The 18,184-nt window shown below is 36.2% G+C and overlaps 1 protein-coding gene across 2 annotated transcripts in view; it reads right to left on the bottom strand.

Moving 5' to 3' along the window:
- The window catches only part of LOC149579410 (putative inactive purple acid phosphatase 1), an 83,064-nt gene that overhangs the window by 16,544 nt on the left and 48,336 nt on the right, over nt 1-18,184 (bottom strand). For both annotated transcript variants that reach the window (XM_089832553.1, XM_089832560.1), the window contains 4 exons: nt 9,867-9,948; nt 9,469-9,601; nt 8,799-9,004; nt 8,545-8,670 (listed from right to left, as the gene is read on the bottom strand). In XM_089832553.1, coding sequence (XP_089688679.1) covers nt 8,545-8,670; nt 8,799-9,004; nt 9,469-9,601; nt 9,867-9,948 — 547 coding nt within the window. The remainder of the gene's footprint in view (nt 1-8,544; nt 8,671-8,798; nt 9,005-9,468; nt 9,602-9,866; nt 9,949-18,184) is intronic.

Below are 18,184 nucleotides of genomic sequence, written 5' to 3'. Positions count from 1 at the left end.
CATACATACATACATACATACATACATACATACATACATATATATATATATATAAAATAAAAATCATTGTGAATATTAAATAATAATCAATAAATTATAAATACTACATATTCTAAATAATAATATTAATTTCAATATTATTAGTAATCATTTACTAGGATACTAATTTGTCTTGAACAAGGCAAGTTTCCGCATTCGAAGTGGACGGATGTGTGGTGCTTCAGGAAGCCTTGTGGAATTTGGCAGAAAGCCAACCACAGGCTTCTGGATTGCGCGTGGAATACAGTCTTCCACACGCAATCCGAAAGCCTGTGGTTGGCTTTCAACCAACTTTCATAGGGCTTCTGGAAGCATCAAGCAACATCCATAGGCCCACGACCAATAATATAAGGAAAAACCCAAACTATTATGGATGTGCCTAAATTGATTTTTTTAGGTTATTTTTTCCTATGAAACCCTAAAACAACCGTAAAGGTGAATTTTAAGTCATTTCCAACTCATTTTGGAACATTGTTTGCACCTACAACCACTTCTCATTTGCTCTCTAGTTTGTAGTGCCATTGTGAAGCCAAGTCCAACATTTTCAAAGATAGATCAAAGGGCGAGATATAACTTTTTCAAAGGAGTTTAAATCATTCAAGATAAGTGATCAATCCCATTCTTGAGTGTTTGGACAATTTTTTTTGAGTTTTGATGAATTTTTTCAAGTTATTTTTCAATTTTTTTTAAAAAGATATAAAGAAACAAGTTTGGGTATCTATTTTAGTAGTTTTTTTCACTTCTTTCCACTTGTATGCATGATGTTCATAGTTGTTAGGACCTAATTAAAATTTATTTATTTTCTTATAGAATACGTTGCAAAAAACTAGGCAAGAATTGAGGCCAGTGGTAGTGCTGGTCAAAGTTCAATGGGGGACCAAGGAGGGCAAGGGACTGATAATTTCAAAAATGATATAGTTTCTCCTTTGTAGAGACATACAACACAAATATCATAGGTTGAAAGAGGTGGCTCATACTATTGGAAGTGCAATTGTATTATTGTTGTCAAAGCAACAAAGGAAAACCTTTCAATAGCTCATATTCTCGGATGAAGCTTCATTTTATGAGCCCTGCTAGCAAAGGATTTGGAATGTGCAAAGGCAAAAATGGTAATGGGATGACTAGTGCAGGAATACTTTCATTTGTAAGAGAACAAAAAGCCGTTGATGCATTGGTTAATAGATCAAAAAAAACCTATTATCAAGGTCCATCCTTAAAGAGCAAGATGCATACACCCACTGAACCAATTGTATCCTCCCAACACCCATTCTTGCAAGTCCTTATGCTAGGAGAAGATGAGGAAGAAGTGGGAATTTCAACCCACAAAAGAGGCCAATTGCATATTGCATTTAGAATGGAGGCATGAGACCATGTTGATGAAGATATTGCACATTGCCTCTGTGCAAATGGGCTTCCTTTCAACTTGGTGAGATCACCATATTGGAAGGAAATGGTGGCAACAATCAAAGAATCGCTAGCTGACTACACAAGCCCAGGGTATGAAAAGGTGCGTACAACTCTATTGCAACAAGAGAAGATACATAAAGAGAAAAACCTTCAACCAATCGAAAAATCTTGGAAAACTTCGGGTCTAACTATTGTGTCAGATGGTTGGAAGGATACAAGAAACCAACCATTGTTAATGTGATTGCAATTTCCCCCTAAGTGACAATGTTTTTGAATGTTGTTGATTGTGAGGGGCAATTGAAGGATTCCAAATTCATTTCTAGAATTCTCATCGAGGCCATTGAGATGGTGGATAGTAAGAATGTGGTATAGGTGGTCACAAACAATGCCAAAAATTTCAGGGGTGCGAGTGCTTAGGTTGAGAGTCGGTATGACCATATTTTTTGGACCCCATGCACTATATAATCCCTTAACTTGATCATGCAAAAGATTGGCATTCAAATAGATTGGGTGAAGAAAATATACCAAGAAGGGAAGGAGATACAAATGTTTGTGACAAAACAACACGTCACTATAGTCAAAATAAAGTAACTATTATGTTTAGTACTTGTTAAAAGCTAGTCGGGTTGGGTAGTTAGGTGGTGAGGAAATGCGTCGGTTGGTTTCCAACTAACCGACCCTTCTATAAATCTCTAGAACATTGGTAATATACTCATGTTGGTTTTTGGTATTAATAAAGAAATTATTTCCTCGCCTACTGGTTTTGTGGTATGAATGGTATGCTTTAGGTTTTACTTCATATGTATCAATTGGACCATTCTGTGTACTAGTGAAATGGGTACTTGCTAATTTATTTTTGTCCTTATATGCTTTTAACTTAGACCCGTTTACTAAGTCTCTGATAGGTTTGTTATCCAAAGTAGATAACTTTATTGCTCCATTCTCCCTTATTTCTGATATTTCCACTCTATAGTTACAATTCAATTTTAGAACATACGCTAAATTGGAGTTGCTGAAGGTAAATTAATTTTTAAAATAAGTTTCATGGATTTGTAATTTAATTAAAAATTAAAATTAGTAATTTTATTGTCAATTTGACATATTGTTAACTTGCATAGGTTGCTGAGATCCATTTTGCATCTCATACAATTGTTATGAGACGACTCCTCAGGTAAAAGATGCATTGAGCCAAATGGTCATTTGTAATCAATGGGGTGTATGAAAGGCCTCAAATTCAGAAAGAGATCAAAGGGTTAGAGCTTTGGTCTTGAGTGAGAGTTGGTGGGCTCGTGTGACATATGTATTGGATTTCACCGAACCCATCATGACTATAGTGAGGAGGTATTTAGTATGCTAGATAGAGTTGCACCATTTGCAGATGAGGTTGCTAAGGGGTGCCACAAAGCTCTTACAAGATTCTTCCCACTGGAAGAAATGCATGAAGAAGTGAGGGAAGAGTTTGGGTTGTTTGCTTCGGGGTTAAAGCATTCTCCATTTGCACTAAAGGACCAAAATGGAATGGGAGCTATCACATGGTGGTACATGTATGGTCAACCTTTCAAGCATCTTCAACCTCTTGTAATCAAGGTCCTATCACAAGTAAAATTTTAATTTTGTTTTGTTTTAAACTTTTAATATTTATGTTTACACTTGCATTCTAGAATTTAGCACACGTTCTTTAAAATTAACTTGCTTTTCATTTGTATGTTTTGTGACAACTATCCAGGTTGCTACTTCCTCTACTACTAAAAGAAATTGGAGCACATACTCCTTTATCCATTCAATGAAGTGCAATCGGTTGGGCTCTAAAAAAGATGAGGACTTGGTATTTGTCCACACCAACTTGCGTCTTTTGTCACGTAAGAATGATCATTACAATGAAGGGGCAACAAAGCTTTGAGATGTAGCCCCTGAGTGTGCGGATTTGGATGCAACACTTCATGAGCTTACCATAGTCGGAGATGGTGATGATGATAGCGTGGCACGTGGTGAATCTAGCATATTTGGAACCATGTTTGGTTCAAATGATCTTTCAACAGTTGGAGATGATGATGAGAATGTTGATTTTCTTGTGAATCCTTATGATTCAGACTCTGATACATATTAGACTATTAGTTGATTGAATCTTCAAGCATTAACTAAGTTTTTATATTGTTGAAATCTTGAACATGACCTATTTGAACTTATTGTCTAAGACTAAACTCTAATGTTGGACAAGCACATATTGATATATCATCTGAATTTTGAAATATCTTGAATTTTGATAAAGGGTGAAGTATCATAGTCATACTATCAAATGATTTGTTTTTGTATATTTCTTGCATTTCTTTGCATATTATAGAAATTTTAATTAGGTCCTAACAACTATGAACATCCAATTCTAGTAGGTCCTAAAAAACTTCCCATCTTTGCATTTCTTTGCATGTTTCCTCCCTTATCTGCATCCAAAAAAAAAAAATTCCCCAATCCTGTATCCGCTTTTGGAATCTACATCCGAATCAGTAACTTAAATCATTTGTATATAATAAAGTAGTTGTTATTATATTAAAGTATATTCGTGGCTAAATGAAGAGTCGCGACCTGCATTCTTCCCGACAGACATGTATAATAAAGGATATTTTTCTAGGGATGTGGAGCATAGGACATAAAAAATCTTTAATTCTTCCCCACCTTTAAACATCTCTAATTTTGATAAGTAGGAGATATTTTCCAAAGCAAGTCAAATTGTGATATTGCTATCAGAATTCAACTTTGTAGTTTTTAAAGTCAAACTCATTGGCCCATGTTTCACGAGTAGTGATTCACAGAACCCATCTCTCATGAGAATGAATGGAATACTAAATACGCATTGGATCTAGGTGATGCACCCATCTAGGTGTTAAGTGTTCCATTCATTCTCACACGAGATGGGTTTTGTGAACCACTACTCATGAAACATGGGTCATTGAGTTTCACTCAAAAAACTACACAGTTGAATCCTGATAGCAATATCAGTCTCTAATTCCGAAAATTGCTATTTGGGGTGTTCAGGAAAAAATAATAGAAAATGATAATACAGTCAACATAAGGAAGGGAGGAGACTACAACGTCCAATCAGCAGTCAAGATCGATTGAAAGGTTTAATGTACAGTCATCCATTAATAACCAATCAACAATCTATATCCAAACTCCAATAAAAATTGAATTCTTTATTGGTGGAGACAGGGAAATTCAGATAGATGCATAATAGGCAATACATCTGACGCAGTGTTAAGGAGAAGCATCAACTAGAGAGAAAAATGAGAATCTAAATGAGATCAAAGGCAGGGAATAAGATAGGAAGAAGAATACAATTTCAAGGAAAGACTAAAAAAAACATTCTGTCTACAGGCCATATTGAGATAGGAGGGAGGTTAGAAAATTACATCTACAACAATATTGAGAGCAAATTATAAACCACTGTCAGCAACTACATCACACGCAGATACAACTTGAATGGTATTTTTAACAAAGGGGTCCACAAATAAGGTGCTAGTAAATATGATTACAGGATGCACAGTAAACAATCCAAACAGAGATGTCTACTTTGCTTAAACAAACATGAACACTAAAATAAATAGAAATTGCTCAAATTTCTACAATGTTTGACTCACATAAGAGGATGTGGGTTCTCCACAATCAAATGGAAGGAACCATCATTCACAATAAGAAATCTGTATAGACAACAGTTTATTAGTGTCTCCTTACAATTATAATATGCTAAATTTATAAAAAATAAACAAACATAAGACAATAAATAAGTCTGTTAAAATGCGGCAATGGGTATTATAGGAACGAAATTTTATATATCGATACTCCATACTCGTAATCAATTATCTTTGAGTCAGCAACTCAAGAACCGAAAATGATTATCAATCGTAGATAGACCAATTTGTGAAGGGATCTAAATTGAACCATGCACAAGAGGGAAATAACAAATAAACTATTGCTACTTTGGATGATGACTGAACAATCATAAATAGCATGGTATTGAGAAAGCCAAGTAAGAGGATGATGGTGTTGATGGCTTGTAAGGAAAAGCTTAATTAAGAATATGTCTTAAATGATGATCCAAAAGTTATGATTGCAATAGGAAAGGCAAATACAAAGAGGCCGTTGGAATAGGGGACATTACAATAAGCTGCGTCGAAATATTAATCACTGGACTCACAGGTGTTGATGTTTTACAGGAATTGAAGATAAAAAGTAAAAAAATAATAATGAACACAAAGACAACAATTTATCATGGGAAAACCCTCCAACTTGAGGGACAAAAACCCAGCCACAAATATACCACTTTATTGATGAATAAGATAAAGTTTGAGAAACAGTATGCACAAACACAAAGCTCAAACTAAAGTGATATTCAGAAACATGAGATATCAATGTGTATTTCATACAAATTCCCTAAAGAATATGTAAAATTTTCATGACCCTTCATTATCTTGTTGTTACAAAATGAAGACCCCCTTAGTTGTCTTGACCTTTTCATTGTCTTGACTCTTCAATGTCTTGTCCTTTCAAAGTGAGGACCCTCCATTGTCATCAATAAAAGATAGATTATTTAAATATTTCAAATTTAGGAAAAAATGATAGTTTCTAATGCTATAACTTCAACACTCCCTCTTTGCAACGGTGGTATCTTTCCAAATTCTCATTTCATGGAATCTCTCAACATGACAGTCACATTGGCTACACCCTTTTGTGAGAAAACCAAAACTTTATCACAAAATCTCGTAACATGATAGCATCATGGAGTCACTCAACATGATGTTCACAATGGCTACTCCCATGTGTGAAATAGCACAAGATCTCATCATGGATTCACTCAATGTAATGTTATCATGGAGTCTCTCAACATGACATCCACTATGGCCGCTCCTACGAATCGAAAGAGAAATACTTTCGTCTTAAGGCAAACAAGGGCTTTCACCTCAATTTACTTTGTCTTAGAGGAATATGCATTACAATGGCTTTCACATCAAATTTCTCCATTGCAGAGAAAAAAACATAACAAGGGTTTTCACCTCAAATTTCTGTCCTCGAGAAAAATGCATTGCAGCAAGGACCATTGATGCTAAGACTCCCTCTCAGTAGAGACTTCCTTTCAGTTGTCATAGTGTTCTAAAACTGGAATAACAAAGAGCTTGACACAACTTTGATTATCACAATAAATTACAAGTGGCTCCAATGTTAGACCAAACATGGAGCTTTTTAAGCCATACTACTTCTTGAGCTTGTTGATCCTCTGTAAACAACTTGGCATTCTCCATCTACTGTTCAAGCTCCCTTGAGAGACTTTTTCTCAAGACGTTTCTGGGTTGATTGGTGGGCTACCCCTTTCCTTTTGGAAAAGATGATGCCTTAACCCTCAAGATGGAACTTAGCACACACAAATTTGATCAGTTGGACTGAAATAATCCATCAGTGTTCTAAAACTGGAATGACAGAGAGCTTCACACAACTTTGATTATCACAATAAATAATGATTGGTTCTAATGCTAGATAAAACATGGAGGTTTTTTGAAGCCACACTACTTCTTGAGATTGTTGATCCTTTGTAAAGGACTTGGTATTCTCCATCTGCCGCTCAAGCTCCCTCTGATTGACTTTTTCTCATAGATGTTTCTCACTTGATTGGTGGGCTACCCCTTTCCTCCTGGAGAAAAATAAGAAAAAATGATGCTTTAACCCTCAAGATGGAACTCAACACACAAAAATTTGATCATTTACACTACAATAATTCACCATAGGCCTGCATGCATCATGAATACAACTGACATTAATGAACGTACAACCCTCAAGAGGTGGTACCTTCATCTTTTTACTATACAAATGACCCAATAGTATCATAAAGGCCTCAAAGCCAACATTTCCCTAGGTGGAGGTTATGATTTCATCTGTATAAAGTTTGCATCTTCCTCAGAGGCTTTTGTAGCAAGATAACACAGTTGCCCATCATTGCATGTATCCCTGCATTCTCCCATGTGAAAACAATATGATTCACAGGTTCACTGCTGTAGATAATATGCCTAGCTTCCTCAACATCAAGATGCATTCATGGAAGCTTTAGAGGCACAATGCTCCTTGTGTTATCCATGGAACACTACAATACTTTGCATATCTAGCTCTATTGACAACAATCTCAGTTGAAGGTAACCCACGGTGAGTAGATCAATCACTGAACTGCACAACGTTGTGACTCTTGGTTCTGCCAAGGTTTCCTTAGTAACGCCGACTCAATAAGTCTAGAATTATACCACTGTAGTGTCTCTCGGTGTCATACAAGCCTCACTCACTACCTGGGATTTGACATTTGTTGCACTGCACCAAGAGAGCATTACAAGATTTCAAGCAACAGGTTTAGTCTCTTATTTGCAGCTTCCCGAAATTGATGATCCACCCCGCCCCCCCACCCCCCCCCCCACACACACATTCTTGTAAGGACAGACCCAAAATGAATCCAAACCCAACTTCAAAAAAAATTGAACGAATTTTGAACCCGAATCAGTACCCGAATCCGAACCAGCAACTTCGTAAATTTCCATACCAATCATTATCACTTCCCTAAGAACCCAGTGATTGTGCTTTTACTGTATAACTATATATATGTATTACTTAAATTTTAAGAATAAATTATTAGAAGTAGTAACTTCAACCTTTAATTAATATATAAATGACACTTTCATATGATGAATCGGCAATTCAAGGACCAAACTCTATGGATGATTGAAGAACTACCATTCCAATTGCAGTTACAAATAGAATTCAGTTGCTTCTGCTAGATTTTCTGAATCTACAATGCTAAGAGATATTATAATGAGCCAGATTGCACAAATTTACCAGCAATTGAATGAGAAAGGTTCATTAAATGAGAAATATATTCTACAACATGGTGTCATCCTGGGCTAAAAACATCTTATAAACTCAATTGATATGCAATGAACGATGAATCTTGGTTTAAACAATAGTTACTGTGAACCATTAAATGAAGATATTGAAAATAAAATTTCTTCAAAAAGATTTATCACTACAGATCTACTTTACATCTTTCTAATCACTATATGAACAACAACGTACCAAAATTTTTCCCTATTTTTTGCTGGTACATAAAACATAGTCTCAGCTAGTACACCACATTCTCCACCGGAATCTAGATTCTTATAGAAGGAACCTGTATTTGGCCAATCCTGTTCATGATTCCCACTGAAAAAGAGACAATAATTGTGAACTCTATTATTGCAGATAATTCTATTGTCCCAAAAGTGTCATGTGATTAGAGAGGAAAAACAAATAAATTTGAAATCAACATTGAATGAAACTTTTTCACAAACCTGGCAACCATGTAAGGAACCTTTGAAGCAATGGGTTCAATTTGAGATGTAAACTGATCCCATTGAGAAAGGTATCCATTTGCATAAACCAAGTCCCCAATATGATATACTATGTCTATGTTCTCCAAGTCCTCAATTAATCGATTAGTAGTGTTAAGCGACCCAGGCTGGTAGTTATTATACTCATTAGATCCATCAAGTTCTGCCTGTAAAAAATGTATCACCTTATAAATACGTGTAGAAAGCTTCAACACTCAATTTTTAAACTTAATGATTCATATTGATTCCCAAAAACATAGCAAATTAATTTTAGGCACAAAAGTTTTTTTTTATAGATGTTACTAATGTATCCTTTCTGACACTAAACCATACATAACTGCAGCCAAAATAATGTTAGAAAGGCAAGAAACCTAGGAATCATTAGCCTAAAATTTTAATAAAATATAAACCAGATATTATCTTCTCCAATATTCTAATTTGTACAAAGAAGCTTTGTCATTTTCCTATAATTTTTTTATGATACAGAAATCAAGATAAACTTCTATTTGTATGAGTGCATCTTTCTATTTATCTTCTGTAATCTTTAGACAGATGGAATATATTAGATGCTAAAGCAGCACTTGCAGTTAAAATAACAGAGACAATGTAGGAAACAAGCAACGGAACTTACCTTTCCCATGTCACCGAAAATAATCACACGTTGTACAGAATCTTGTCCAGGGTATGGAGATGACATAAATGAATTCCACTGTCCCCAAACATATGAGCCATTGAATAGCCTATGACCAACTTTATATTCATATCTGTACCATTAAAGCCAAATCAAAAGAGGACATGAAAAAACAAATTGTGACAAAACACATAAAATGCTCTTGATATGAGAAATTTTTAAAGCTACTCTCCTAAACTTGTAAGTGAGAAGCTACACTGTAATATAAAACAAATCCAAGTTAAGGTAAAACATATAAGGGTAAACACAACTCTTTAGAACCAGAACTCATTGTGGGATAGATATTATCTAAAAATTAAGCAGAAAAACAATGATCAGAAAATGTAAAGAAAACTTACTTGGTGGATGGCCATAAATCTTTTAGAAAGCTAGTGTGTATAAAACCAGGGTCCCGCCAGCCAACAGTGCGAGCAGGTGCACCTGTCAACAGATAACACATCTATGTAAAACAAAATATGGTTATTGGAATCTATTAAAATTATATGCACATTCATTTGCCCCCTTAACCAAATCACAACCAATATAAATATGAGAGAAACACAAAATGAGCGCATATCACAATCCACTAATTAGAGAGAGAAAGATACTTTCTACAAATAGGGACAACTAACAGACCAAAAACTCAATTTTGGGACCAAATCTAGAAATAAAATGTAAAGAATTGCAATTCAATTAATGATATTTGAATTAAAAGTGATCATGCTTCTCCTTTATGTACACAAAACATGATCGTCTGAAATAAGATACACAAGAAAAAGAGACAGTTTTCTTAGATTTTCCTTTTTATTGAAAAGTTTATCCACTATTCTTGGATGTAGAATATTCCAACTGACAAAGAAAGATTCCTCAAAAGATTATTATTGCTCATCTCTATGACCTTAGATGAGGGCCAAGAAAACGGAAGTAAAATAAGTAGCATCAAAGGCCATCCAATCAATATGGCAGGGTTTCTAGGATAAAAAATGATCATTAACATGGTCAGCACTAAATAATCATCTTCGTTTTTTATCTTTGGTTCCTTATTTCTATCAGAGCAATTTCACTTAATTTACATCAGTTGTTTCCACCAAAACTCAAAGCTTAGTTCATTGTTTCTACTTTGAAATTCATTAGAATTGGCACTCATTTCTTCATAATTTGGCAAGAATATGCCCCTGATCCCTATGTGGGAAACAAGTTTGAAACAGGATGTCTTGTTAGGGGCTGGAGCACCCAAAGAAGCTTTTAGTTTGAACTGCTGCTTGAATCAATTCCAATTTCCCTCTCTCTAGTTTAACCTTTTTCAACATTTTTCCCATTTACCATTGCTTTTCTATGACCCATCTTAAACCAATCCACCATGTTGAAACCATAGTTACGAAACTTTGCAAGTCCTAGCAAGACTCTGTGAGTCTAGGGTTGAGTCCAACAAAATGGGTCTTTTGGCCACTGGCTCTAACTCGGTGAAATCAGATCAAGTTTGGGCTGACTCACTGAGTTAGCCAGACTCGACTGACTTGCCAAGTCTCAAGCCCAAGGCTCAGTTGTGGCGAACAAGCTTTGTCAAGTGAAAAAGAAACATTTTTAAATTGTTTTTCTTTGACTTTTTAGTTTTCAGGTTTCCCTCTAACACAAACAGAAACATTCTTTTATTGCGAAAAGTAAGAGAGGAAATAAGGGATAAGATGAAAATATTAGAGTTGATGATGTTATCTTCAGTATGAAGACTTCGAATGGGTTGATAAGGTGGATCAAAAGGCAAAGGTAGTAATGATGAAAGAGGAGACCCATTGAAGGACCTTGAGGCTGAGACTGAGGAATTTGAGGATGAGGATATGGATGTCATTGAAACTAGCCTCAGACATTGGCAGAGAAGATGGTTGAAAAATCTTTCATGACCTATCTTAGGCATAAATGTATGAAGGCTGTAGGGTCGACTAGTCACTGATATAGGCTACTTTGAGCCTTAGTCTTCTAGGTCCGAGCTTTTGTTTTAATATATGTTTTCAACTTTCGATTCTAGACATTGGACAGTGATAGTATTTTTTAATATTTCAAATGTGTTATTTAGTTTTACTTGTTTTCTTCAAAAATTTGCATTTATACTTGTGTGATCAATGTAAGCTAGTCTGTGTGTGCAAAGTAGCTTCTATTTATCTCACTTGTTGTGTCTTTGATGTTAATTTATTAAGTGATACATGGAAAAAGTTTTAAATCCTTAAAAATATTAGGGTTTTTCAATTTGCAGAGTCAGGGTGCCAAGTCCGAGTCCGAGTCAAAAATCAGCTTTTGGCGAGGCAAGTTCGAGTCTTGTAACTATGGTTGAAACTATATTAAAAATATTTCCTGTAATAAAAAAAGTAAAGCTAAAAATATCTCGAATGACCGAAGGTGAAAAATGGCACACATAATGTCTACGATAGATGATAAGAGTGACACCAAATTAAACCATCAGAATTTTGATTAGGGGAAAATATCCAATCAGTAGACTTGGAAGATGGTATCCCAAGTGGAAAAAATTACCTTCTAGTGAAAATCATTTTATATTATAAAGGTAATCTGAAACTCTGGCCGAAATAGCAGAGGAACACTCAAACTAAACAGAAAACCCCATCAAGGGGACTGCAAAAACAAGGCCAGAACCATTCATACGTAGAGAATTAAAAGTGAACGATATCTCTCTGAGTGAATTCTTTAAAGCGTTTGAATTCACCATTAAGGTCATCTTGTTTAGAAAGGCCATTATTCTTGAGGTCTTTTCATCCCACTATCCCATTGGCTACCACCACACTGTCAACATCCTTATTTGTTGACATGTACAGTATCTAAAAGTAATGTGACTGCATTTATCTTTGCATGTATGTTATATATATATTTGGCCTCAGAGTATAAAGCATTTAAATAAAATTGTAAAAATAATTAGCAATTACTGAGTTATTGATCTGTAATTCTGAGCTAAAGAAGCTCAACCTGCAAGTATCTTCTAGAGATATTGGAAGTGGACTTAAAGGAGGTATTAGTCTACAAAACTTTATTGCTTAATGCACAAGCAGTTTGAGTTAGCTCACATGTTGAATTGAAGATAGGGTGCTCTTGCTACAGATTCCTGATGGATCTACAGGTTGAGTTTTGTATCACAATATGGAGAAGCCTTAAAAAGGTCTTCTCATGATGAGGATATATTTAATATTTTCCGCTAGACATAGCTTAGCCAAATCTTGCTTTAGGCCTTTGTAGAGAAAAAGTTCTCTTAGGTGACTTGGTCGTACCTTCCATTCTCATCTTTTAGGTATCTGGCAGTGTAGTAGGATGGTTTGCTTCTCTGCATTTGGAAAGTTATATGTGATTCTGGGTCAAATAGCTCTTTAGTCTTTAGTTTCTGTAGCTTTTGTCTTACAGATGGCTTTCAAGGAAATTGTCGGATCTATTAAAGCTAAGGTTGCTCTAATTTGTAAGGATAAACTAGTTTAATTTTGACAGAAATAACATGTCACTGGATTAGTTGCTGGATGACCTGCACTTCAGTTCTGTTTTACCCATTTATATTACGTTTAATCCATGCATTTAAAAAAGAAATCATTGAGTTGGCGACCCAAGAATTATTCTTCAGTTATATAGTTATTCAGTTGCTGTGATTGCAGCTGACTTAAACACAAAGCATTCACCAGAGTACTCAAATATTTTCATCATGTACAAATCAATAGTCAACGAGTCATTACGTCAATTGATAATTGTGACTTGTCAGTACGTAACTGCTTTCAATTCTAGTAGGACCTTGAAGAGGGAAAATTAGCAAAGATGGGAAGATTTTTTACAAAGATTGAAGGACATCCACAGTTGTACATTTATGTATCCTCTTGACTTTGAATAACACGGTTAATGCAAACTTCTTTGACCTTGCTTTGATGTGGTCCGTAGACATTTTGGTATTGTGGATGTTAAATCAATGTTATAGGACTCAGACTCGCCTTAGACCCAGAACGTTGAATTTTCGACTCTGACTTTTTGACTCTAACTTAGACTTGAGAAATTGAAAAACCCAAGAAATTCAACGATTTGTAATGATTTCAAACTTGTTTCATGCACCATTTAATAAATTAACATCAAAGACACAATAATTAAGATGAATTGAAGCTACTTTGCATACATACACTATAATAACTTTGGTTGGTTATGGCTTAGACAAACACTAATTTCCCTATTATTTAGTTGTTTGGCATTTTGTCAAACACTTGGCTACCAATCTTAATACTACTGAAATAGTAATTAAGTAGTCTCTATTTATTATTTCCTTCACTTGTTCACTGAGGCTTTAGCTATTGAACATGAAATGAAATTACATGAGTTTAATTAGGAGAATCTGATCATCTCCCAGCTGAATTCAAACTGGTTACAATTTATTAATTCCAACTATGGTGCCAAGGACAAACTACAATAGCAATGCAAATGGAGCCTGATAGCCACATTTATTCAATGCAAATCTGACTGCTATCATAACAGATGACAATTTCATAAACTGAAAATGACTATAATGGAACCTGATTTGTATTGGCACTCCTGAATTAACAGCTACAGCTCCGTACTTTTTCCTTAAATGTAGCTCCTCACAAATTACCACAGTTGGTGTTGTTGCAGCCTAAACCCTCAACTCCTGAACGGTAGCATTAATCGCCAAGGCCCGTCCAGCTAACCAGCTCCCGTCTGCTCTGAATAACAGCTACAAATGGAGTTTAAATATGAAAGAAATGACTGCCCAGGTGGCCAATAATCAGACAGTCGGCAGGACTTCAAATGCTGCCCAATTGCAGATGAAATGCCCTCTGTTTTACATCGACGTCTGTACAACAGATAGTGACAACACTCTAATCAGGCATTCGCATCAAATCCTTTGGCATTGAGAAACTCCCAGACACAGTGAGAACAATAGGGAATTTGATAGTCCAGGCTTGCACACTTCTCAGCAAACAAAAAGATCTTCCAACCACAGTAATTACAACTTCAGTAAGACAATATTACTTCTCGGAATTTAATCCACAATACCTCAGCTATGGATTAAATGCACAATCCAACTTCAACCCCTTATACCTCAGCAAGGGAATTGAATTCACAAATCTGAAAAACCCTCACAAGAAAACAACAAAGCAATTAGACAATTCAATGATTTATTTGCTTCATGAAACCACCTTTTATAATCCACTTGGCTTCACCAACACCATTAATTATAAGCTTCCATTAGATTCTTTTGATAAATAACTTTTCTAGATGGGCTGGCTTCATTCTATGACTGACGACAGCTTGTTGTGAAGCTGAGCAAGACTCGAGTTATGGCCTACAATGGTCTAAAGACTTCACATCTCCATTTCAGCTTTCAAGGTTGGGAGATTGAGATTGTTTCCTCATATAGTTACCTTGGGCTTAGAGTTCTTTGGCCCTCACTTCAGCTTGAAGCCGGCTATTCGGCCTAGGGTTTCTAAGGGGATGGGCCCCCTCGCCTTCCTGGGGAGACAGTGTTTTAGACATCATTTTCAAGAGACTACTTCCAAATTGCCCCTCCTAGACTCGTTGGTCAGACTGACAGTTTTATATGGTTTTGTAGTGTGGGGAACCTCCCTCTTTAGCTTTTGACTAAGACTTGGTTGAGAGAGTTTAGACGCTCTTGCTCAGATGTATTATCAGATGCCATAGATCCAATCCGCGTACTGTCATTTTGTCCGAGTTTGGGGTACATCCCTTCAAAGTCGGGGCCATCTTTGATTTGATCTAGTTTATTTACCACCTCCAAGGGTTTGCTAACTTGGAGGGTGGTTGTGATAGGTACCCATACTTGTCGTGTTGCTCTTCAATCACAATTTCTAGTTCACATCCGGCTTTTAGGGCTCATTGTTGGTACGCCTAAGACACTACCTTATTGGGATTAGTTTGGATTGAGATCGACTGCCTCCCTCGGTATTAGTTCTCTTTAGATGCCCTTGACCACCTTCTCCCCTCTCAACAAGTGTCGAATGAGCATGATAGACTCGACATTTATAGGCAGTACATTATCACGACCTAGAGTAACCCTCCTGGAGGGTTGTGTCCACAGATGACCTTTTATGCGAAGCTCTTGTTAGAGATCAAGGATGGGATTATTGCGCATCCTATCTATTTAACTTGACGGAGTCACACCCTCCACATCTCTCTTGGTTCCTTTTGAGTAGGCTCTCGCTACCTCCGGTTTCAGACAAACCATCACATTGATAGAGCGGATTGGATTTGCTGTATTTGCACTTTATCCAAGATGGAACGGAGACACTTCATTTTCTATTGTCCCACCTACTACGAGATTGGAGGGAGATTTCACTGTCCTTTTAGAGACTGCAGGGCCTTGTCGACCTTTTTTAGATACATTGATCAGTGTTGCTTGACGCTTTACCTCCGTGAGACTACTCAACTCTGTGATCATACTTTGCAAATGCTCTTTCCCCAACATCAAGTTTTGGATCAGCATATCACCGACTTCTACTCACCTGTATCTGTTAAAGTAACGAAGATCGTTTCTGCAAATGTATAATCATTGCCATTGTAATTGATGATTTCCAAATGCAGATTTGGATCTCATATAAATATGAGAGGAGGAGATATGTCTCTATAGTTAATCACCATTTAGTTTATAAATAACTATATGTATAACTCATCTTTAACATATATATAATATTAATATATTAATCATATATGTAATATAATATAATATTATTATCTTAGTTATTGGATTCGCCTGGAAATGCCTGGATCCAAACTCGGGTCCAATTTAGATCCGAATCCACGTATGGATCCGTTAGGATCTGAGTAGGATTCGTAATCCTGCCTGTGGATCCGTAAGGATCCGCGGGACGGATCCACAGGCAGGATTACGAATCCTGCCCGGATCCTCGAGGATCCACGCGCGGATCCGCGTGAATCCACGGCAATAACGAAATAAAGAAGCAAAAACGTGGGCCTAACTTCATTTTTTTTTTTTTTTTCCTAAAGGCCCTAAACCCTAAAAACGACCCTCTAAATCACAATGCAAGTTCATTTACTCTCTATTTTGCTCTCTTATTTTGCTCTCTCATACTTGCTAGTTTGAAGTAAAGTGCTTGGATTCGAAGGAGATCGGTTGTGGAGCTTCAAATACCTTGCAAGAAGTGTTTAAGGTATGCATTTCAACCATATTTTTGAGTTCTTTCATAGATTATTGATTTATTTTTAGTTTTCCAAATTTTCAAGTTTTTGTTTTTTGTGAAGCATGGTTTCTTTCACTTTTTTTTCTAGATTGCAAGAATAGAACAATGAGTAGTCAAGGCTCAGTGGGTGGGGGTGGTACTGCATCACCAAGCTTTAAAATTGATAAGGGGTCTCCTTTATGGAGACACACAACAAGAGTTGCACAATGTCCTGGGGGTGGGGCATACATATGGAAATGTAATTTTTGCAACATACAACATAGAAGCTCCTATTCCCAAGTGAAACTACATTTTTTGGGCCTTGCAGGTGAAGGAATTCACATGTGTCAAGGTAGTGATAAGAAGGGATTACTAGCTACACAAATAGCAGCATTAGCAAAAGAGCAAGATGATGCTGATAGAGCAGTTGCAAAAGAAAAACGTGGTGCTTCCAAAAAAACAAATATACCAACACCATCATCCGATCAAACAAACACAAGAACACATCCTTTTTTGCCTATGCCAACTACAAATGATGAAGATGAAGACCCATCTCCACTCACCCGCAAGAGAGGCCCACTAGATAGGGCATTCCAAAATGAAAAGAGAGACATTGCTGATCACAAAGTTGGACGTTGTTTAATTGCAAATGGTGTTTCATTTAATTTTTCTAGATCACCTTATTTTAGGGAGATGGTGGAAGCAATAAATGATGCACCCCATGGTTACAAACCACCTGGTTATGAGAAGTTGCGCACTACCATATTACATGATAAGAGGAAAAATGTAGAGGCACAACTTCAACCAATAAGAGATTTTTGGGTTCAATTAGGCGTGTCTATTATTTTGGATGGATGGAAAGATTGTAGAAATCGTCCATTGATCAATGTCATTGCTGTATGCCCTAAGGGGGCAATGTTCTTGAAGGCAGTTGATTGTGAAGGGCAAGTGAAAGATGCAAAATTTATTTCACGCTTTCTCATTGATGCCATAGAGTCAGTGGGTCCTGATAATGTTGTCCAAGTGGTCACGGAAAATGCAAAAGTTTGCAGAGCTGCAGGGATAATTGTAGAGTCTAGACATGATCATATCTTTTGGACACCATGCACCGTCCACTCTCTCAATTCAGTGATGAAAGCAATTGGCACCGAAATAGATTGGGTGAAAAGGATATATGAGGAAGCTGAAGAGATTCAAATGTTTGTGACAAATCACCACATCTCACAAGCAATTTTTAGGAGTTTCTCGGACTTGGAGTTATTGAAGGTAAATTTTTATATTTAATATATAATTGAATATTATTGGATTCCACAATTATTAATTTTTGTTGTTTACATTAACATGTTTTAATTTTTAAATGTTTTACTAACTTGAGTTTAACATGTTCTTAGGTTGCTGAAACCCGCTTTGCCTCTCACACAATCGTCTTGAGACGACTTGTGAAGGTAAAAGAAGCATTGAAGCATATGGTCATTAGCCCCCAATGGGGCGTTTGG

The sequence above is a fragment of the Cupressus sempervirens genome, chromosome 1 (assembly GCF_028749045.1).
Source record: "Cupressus sempervirens isolate cs-2001-9-10 chromosome 1, ASM2874904v1, whole genome shotgun sequence".
In the NCBI taxonomy this organism is placed as follows: Eukaryota; Viridiplantae; Streptophyta; class Pinopsida; order Cupressales; family Cupressaceae; genus Cupressus; species Cupressus sempervirens.
The sequence above is the reverse complement of the archived record's forward strand: the minus strand, read 5'-3'. Positions and strand labels throughout refer to the sequence as shown.